At 45.2% G+C, this 7,500-nt stretch overlaps 1 protein-coding gene across 1 annotated transcript in view; it reads left to right on the forward strand.

The window, feature by feature from the left end:
* stxbp5a (syntaxin binding protein 5a (tomosyn)) overlaps positions 1-7,500 on the forward strand; it is a 199,729-nt gene that overhangs the window by 117,206 nt on the left and 75,023 nt on the right. The window contains 1 exon segment of the mRNA XM_063223024.1: positions 966-1,089. Coding sequence (XP_063079094.1) covers positions 966-1,089 — 124 coding nt within the window.

Genomic DNA, 7,500 nt, shown 5'->3' on the forward strand with positions numbered 1-7,500 from the left:
CCTGTTCTGTAGATTTCCTGTGTACTGTGTGTCTGCTAATAATGTATGCTGTGATTATGTACCCCATTGTAAGTCGCTTTGGTTAAAAAGCCTCTGCCAAATGCAATGTAATCAGGGCTCTAAATTAACACCAACAAACTGGCCAAATGCTGGTGAAATTTCTGTTTGGCTGGTTGAAGAAACCAACTTGCTAGCCACTTTGACCCATTAGTGAGTGTGTGTTGGTTGGTGACATCAACATCCACAGGCCATTTTACCTGTTGATGAATACAGTTAATTTAGAGCCCTGAATGTAATGTATTGTTATATAACCAGTGGGCCCTGGCCCACAGTTTGAGAATCACTGAGATAGAGGATATAATGGGCATAGGAAACTGTACAGTAAACCTCTCTAGTATAGGACTTCCACCCTCCATCATTCATGTTCTTTTATCCCCCTCCCTTCTCTCTCTCTCTCCCTCCCTGTCTGCTACTTTTCTCTCTCTCCATCTCATTACTCTTACGTATATCTTTCTCCGTCTCCCCGCCCCCTCTCTCTTCCTCTTTCTTGCTTCCTCTTTCTTCCCTCCTCTTATCTCTCTCTCTCTCTCTCTCTCTCTCTCTCTCTCTCTCTCTCTCTCTCTCTCTCTCTCTCTCTCTCTCTCTCTCTCTCTCTCCTGATCTCTTCTGCCGTCTATCATATTGTATTTGCAACATGTTATGTAAACTATGCAAATTGCAACACTAAGCCAATGAGTGTTTAATTCTTTGCCTCTCTTTTTTTTCTTTCTTTCTTTTATCTTTTTTCTGTTTTCTCTTTATGCTTCTCTCCTATTGTTTCTCGTCTGTCCATATCTCTCTCTTTCTCTCTCTCTCTATCTCTGTCACTCTACATCTTCCTCTCTTCCCCCCCCCTCTCTCTCTCTCTCTCTCTCTCTCTCTCTCCATCCGCCTCTCTCTCTCCTCTCTCCATGTCTCTGGATCAGGCTATCCACTCTGTGTCCTGGCATCACGAGGGGAAGCAGTTTATCTGCAGTCACTCTGATGGCTCGCTCACCATCTGGAACATCAAGAGCCCCGCCAGACCCATGCAGACAATCACTCCGCACGGTAACCACACACACACACACACACACACACACACACACACACACACACACACACACACACACACACACACACACACACACACACACACACACACACACACACACACACACACACACACACACACACACACACACACACACACACACACACACTCACACACACACACACACACACACACACACACACACACACACGCAATTACATTTGGACAGCTTCCTTACATTTCACAAAAGCCATCTGTGATTGCATTGGACAGTGACAGCCAATCTCTGTCAGATGGCAAACCTCAAAATTCCCTGCCTTTCTTCTCGGTCCATATTTCCCCAGGAATCACTGTCAGACACCTTCCTCTGTGCCCTCTTCCACCACCACACTGACAAAAGCCTTGCCAATCTTTGCCAATGTGACTATGCTAACGCCTGCTGGAGTGCTAACTCCTGCTGTATTGCTAATTCCTAGCCAAAATAGATTTCATTCTCTCTTGCTATATACACATGTATGTGTGATTTATAGGTTGAAGGAAGTAAACACCTTCTCCCTTGTGTGGGACTGCTCCTTCTGACTCTGCGAGGCCACAGTAGATTTCATCCTCTCTTGTACAGCTGATGTACTTTTTCCAGTTGTGCATATTGGTCACACATATCAAAGTCCATGTCTTTCTGTCATGTGCTTTCCAGAGACCACTAGGGATGCACGATACTACCACTTTTTTTGAAAACTGAAAACAAGTATGAGTCCTTGTGTATCTGTACTTGCTGATACTGAGTACTGACACAGCCTTGTTTTTCCATCTGTGATATTTGTTTTGTAGTCCATTTCCATGTAGATTTAACTCGTTAAGACACAGCGTTATACATTTGCTGTTGACATAATGGCAATGACCAGGTTGTAGTGCTTTACTCAAGGCCCTGTGTAACGGCATAATATTGTTGTACTATGGTAGTTCACTTTTCAATGGCTATCACAGCGTGCCTTTGGAGGTACAGCGTGGATTAAGGGGCTACATGTTAGTAAATGTATGAGGCAGCACTTTTTTCCAAGGGAACATGATGAGATGTTGCATTGTTTCGTGTAATAGCATTATCGTGCCTGGTATCGGCACGTTTTTGACGAGTATGAGTATTCCTATAATGAGCAAGTATCGGGGACGATACTGATACCAGTATCGGTATCCGTGCATCCCTAGAGACCACCATCAGACTCTTCTTTCTAACTCTTTTCTACCACAAAAAATAGCCCTGTACTCGTCTTTGCCTATGCCAGATTGCTAGCTCCTGCTAAATGCAGCAAACCCCTCCCAGCCAAAATAGGTGCCATTCTTTCTCACTGTGAATTTTATGTTTTTCTATCTTATTTATATTTGCCAACTGTAGGCAGCACACATCAAGCCCCCTGCCTTTTTTTTTACTGTCCGTATCTCCCAAGGAATCACTGTCAGACATTTTCCTCTGTGGCCCTGTGAACATCAGTATAAAAATAGCATCACACTTGTCTTTGCCAGTATGGTCTTGCTGCATCCCCCCCACCCCCAAATGCAAATAATAACACTGTTTCTTTCTTTAAGTGCATTGCATGTTTGCTTATCTGATGTAGCCTATATTTGTCCGTTTCTTGATGTTGAGGTACACTTCATATCGTCTGGGTTATATTTAGCTACGTGTACCTACTGTGTTGTGCTTGGCGCAGCTATTACTGTACCCAAACATCTGAAATGTGCTTATGTATCTATAGGGTAACACTTTAGAATAACCTATTCACAGCTTTATAAACACTTTGTAAATAATGAATTTATTATTAACAAAACGCTTACAAATATTTATAAATGGGCAAGAAATACTAAGTTAACACAGCAGACACAACGCAGTCGCATCGGTCCTGGAAGTTTCTCCTCCAAAGACCAGAAGGCATGAAACCGCATAAAAGTCACACAGTAGAAGTTGATTCCTACTCCACTGTACAGTCGTAGTTTGGTTATTACTCATTTACAAACATTGGTAAATGCTTTGTTAAATGTTATTTATTATTACATGTTAATGAAGTGTTCATAAAGCTGTGACTAGGTAGTTATTCTAAAGTCTTACCATATATAGACAGTATGAAGACACCAGAATAAAATTATCTTTGCAGGGTTGCCTGCTTTTTGCAATTTCTTGCTAGAAAGGTGTGCTTTACGATTGCCCATGGCCGTTTATTGGGCGTTACAAGATGTGTTATTTGGCATGTGCTGTACATAGCCCATGGGTGAGACTCTGAGCGAATGTTCTTTCTGCATAAAGGGCAGTACACACACGTCGCTGCTAGTTACTCGCTCAGCGAATGAACTCAATAGAATGTCAATGTGTTCCAGCGAGACTAGCAGGCGAGTAGGCGAGTACTGTACAAGCAATGCGATGTGGGCGGATCCCGAGTTGAAAATATTTTATCTTCGAGCGAGGCGAGTAAGCGAGTAACCAATTGGAAGGCAGAGTTCGGTACTTCTCGCCTGTTCATTGGCAGTTAAAGCCGTGGGAACTTTCAGCGAACGTTCCATGAACGAGAGGCGAGTAGGCGAGCAAGCGAGAAGCTAGTAAATAACAGCGATGTGTGTGTACGGCTCTTTAGTGTCGCCCCGCCAGTGTTCTGTGTTCTGTACTGACACGTCATGGGAACTCCCCTTAAAAAGGAGATATTATGTCTCAAACTTCTATCCCCCCAAGACCAATAAATTGGAAATTGAAAACTAAACCTACATTAAACCACACATACACAAGACTCCTAAAACAACAGACATGGACACAAGGACAGGAAAGCAGTAGCCTCGTCTTACTATACCCTCATACTAATTGTACTCTTACATGGGTTCTGGAATGGCCAAATTAATAAACACTTATATATATATATTACTGGTGGGAGGTGTTAACTCTGTTGGAGTTCAAAATGTGTGTCCGCTCTGAACCAATAGCTAAGGTTGGGTCGTGACATTTAATCTGCTCGGAGTGCTCGGATATGTACGGAGTCGTTGTTCAACCCTTTCCTTGTCCTTCCCCTGTCAGTTCGTGGATTTCTTGCTGTAGTTGTCTGGCAACTAGATTAATCTCCCCTTAGAAGACCCATATGGGGTGTGTGTGTGTGTGTGTGTGTGTGTGTGTGTGTGTGTGTGTGTGTGTGTGTGTGTGTGTGTGTGTGTGTGTGTGTGTGTGTGTGTGTGTGTGTGTGTGTGTGTGTGTGTGTGTGTGTGTGTGTGTGTGTGTGTGTGTGTGTGTGTACCTTCTCTGAGTCCCATCCCCATCAACTGCCATCCTATCCTCCCATGATCATACCCAATCCTACCAGCCATGATGTGATAATCCCACCACTATGAGTATGCAGGAATAGATTATCCTGTTCTTTGTTAAATCCTAATCCATGTGCTGCTACCTCTGTGGCAGTGTAGTGTACTTGACAGGGCAAGAGTAGTGTGCTGTTGGACTCTCCACAGATCCTAATGCCTTCTAATCAGGCTGCAGTCGCTAAAGCACTGTTGCCTAGGGCCCCATCAAATCTACTATCTGTGGGGGGCCCCCGACAGTCACTCCACCATAGTAAATGCACCAGGAAAAATCATGCCCCATGTCAGTATTTTGCCTAGGGCCCCAAATTGGGTAGAACCACTGCTGACTGGGGCAGCACCTTCTGGCCAGCACCAATCCTGCTGTGTCACTGTGTGTGTGTGTGTGTGTGTGTGTGTGTGTGTGTGTGTGTGTGTGTGTGTGTGTGTGTGTGTGTGTGTGTGTGTGTGTGTGTGTGTGTGTGTGTGTGTGTGCGTGTGTGTGTGCGTGTGTGCATGTTTGAACAGAGTTTCGAGTTTTTCAGTTTTCCTTCTGTGTGTCATCTTTTTGATTGTTACACCTATCCAATATGGTGTGAAACAGGTGTGTGTGTGTGTGTGTGTATAGGTAAGTGATCTGAGGTGTGTGTGCGTGCGTGTGTGCGTGCGTGTGTGTGTGTGCATGAGCTTGTCTATGTAAGTCACTGGAGCTCCCCTCTGTGAGCCAACATTTGATTGATCCACCAGGAATGTCGATGACTCAGGGGAATGAGCATAGCATAGCACAACTCTCTCTCTCTCTCTCTCTCTCTCTCTCTCTCTCTCTCTCTCTCTCTCTCTCTCTCTCTCTCTCTCTCTCTCTCCCTCTCTCTCTCTTCATCTCTCTTCAAACTCTCTGTCTCTTCCTTTGTCTTTGTCTCTTTTCTTTATCAGTCCTTTTTTTCTTCCAGCCCATTTCTCCACCACCTGTCCCCTCTTTTCTCTCTCTCTCTCTCTCTCTCTCTCTCTCTCTCTCTCTCTCTCTCTCTCTCTCTCTCTCTCTCTCTCTCTCAGTCTCCTCCTCTCTCTCTTTTTCCCTCACAACTAATGGGGAGTTTTAAAAGAGTGGAGGCATGTCCCAGAGAGCATTACTCTACTTTCAAGGACACCTTCCTGTCACCATAAAGGATGGGAGTGATTCTTGTACACTCTTGGCTACCTCGCTGAGGTTCTTTTTACATGCCTCAGAAGCTTGTGTTTGCTTAGCTGCGGCGGGCTGTGCTGATGCTGCTGATGGATGTAGAACACTCTTTGTGCTGCTGCTTTCAGTTGAATCGGAGATGGAGGTTGTTAGGTGTTTTGTGTTGTGCAGAACACTTTGTGTTTACTCCCTCTCTCTCTCTCTTCTCTGTCAGTCTCTATCTCTCTCTGTCTTTGTCTCTCTCTCTGTCTCTCTCTCTCTCTCTCTCTCTCTCTCTCTCTCTCTCTCTCTCTCTCTCTCTCTGTCTCTGTCTCTCTCTCTCTCTCTCTCTCTCTCTCCTTTTCTCTGTCTCTGCCCCCCCTCTCACACCACACACACACACACACACACACACACACACACACACACACACACACACACACACACACACACACACACACACACACACACACACACACACACACACACACACACACACACACACACACACACACACACAAACATCTCGTCTCGTTTGCCTGTCTCTTATTTGTGAGTCGCTTGTTGGAATGCACGCGGTAAAAAATGTACCGAAAACATTACAAAATCCACATGTGCTGTGTATACTCACAAAACATAGCTTCCCGGTGTGTTAGCTGTGGGCTAATGGTTAGGGAATTGGGGAAACTCGGAAGCAGAAGTTTCCAGGTTTACGTGTTGATCCTACATCGTTCATGGATGAAGTGGCTCTAGCTAGGCACCGAATATCACATTGCCCCAGGGTCTGTAGCTAAAATACTGTAGGTCACTGTAAAGCAGAGGTGTCAAGAGTAAAAGTAGGGACCTGCCGTGGACTAATGGTACTACTAATGGCACTGGGTTACTACGCCGGCAACCCGGGTTCGATTCCGGCTTGGGTCATTTGCCGATCCTTCCCTGTCTCTCTCTCCCCCCAATCATTTCCTGTCTCTCCTCCACGGTCCTGTTAAAAATAACGGTATAAAAAGCCCTAAAAAATTCAAAAAGTAGAAGTAAGTTCATGGTGAAAATACAACACTAGCACAATCTATGAAAAGCCTCTGTATGCTAATGGTGAAAACTGAGAAACACTAGTCTAGAGCTTTACAGTGAAAGTGAAAGCTCAACTGGGAAACTCCATCTCCCACTGTCATTGTGACACTGTCATTGTGCACACAACAAAATTGCCTCACCCGTCACCCGTGCAAGGGGGCAACCCCCAACGGCGCCTTAAAGCGAGCCGTGCGGCGGGACGGTGCTATGCTAAGGGTACCTCAGTCATTGAGGAGGATTGGGGGAAGCACTGGTTATTTAATCCCCCCATCAACCTGGTGGGTCGGTAGTCGAACTGGCAACCTTTGGGCTACAAGTCTGACACCCTAAGCACTTACGCATAACCCAAAGTGTCCTTTCGAAATCCAGAAATCCAGGCCTTGGCAGTGGCTCTAACAGTGTACAGTACTGTAGTGTTTCGCCAGGGACGCGGGTTCCATTCAGGCTGAAGGTCATTTCTCCATTCTCTCTCGTCATCCTCTGCTTCCTCCATTTGCTGTGTCCTGTCTCTAACCAAATCGCCATTTCACACTGAAGAAGGGTGTAAGCCCGAAACGTCTGTGATGTGAGGCGATTAAAAATGAAAAAAGAAATCTGATGAGTGCTTCTTTATTCACTTTCTGTCTCTAACCAAGACATGAATGCCCAACAAACGTCTTTAAAAAGAATTCCTAAATTCATTGCAGCTTTCCTGTCTAGCAGTGAGGATTCAACTTCTCTGTTGTTTATTGGTGGTGATATCCTGATTGCAACATTCAGCCGTGCTATTGCGTGATGCACAGTTTCCTACTGTCATGGTGCTGCTTAGCCTGTGGCTCTGTATAGGAAATGCTGGCTCTCTCTGCACGTGTGTGCGTGCGCGTGTGTGTGTGTGTGTGTGTGTGTGTGTGTGTGT

This window comes from Engraulis encrasicolus, chromosome 18, assembly GCF_034702125.1.
Source record: "Engraulis encrasicolus isolate BLACKSEA-1 chromosome 18, IST_EnEncr_1.0, whole genome shotgun sequence".
Classification (NCBI taxonomy): Eukaryota; Metazoa; Chordata; class Actinopteri; order Clupeiformes; family Engraulidae; genus Engraulis; species Engraulis encrasicolus.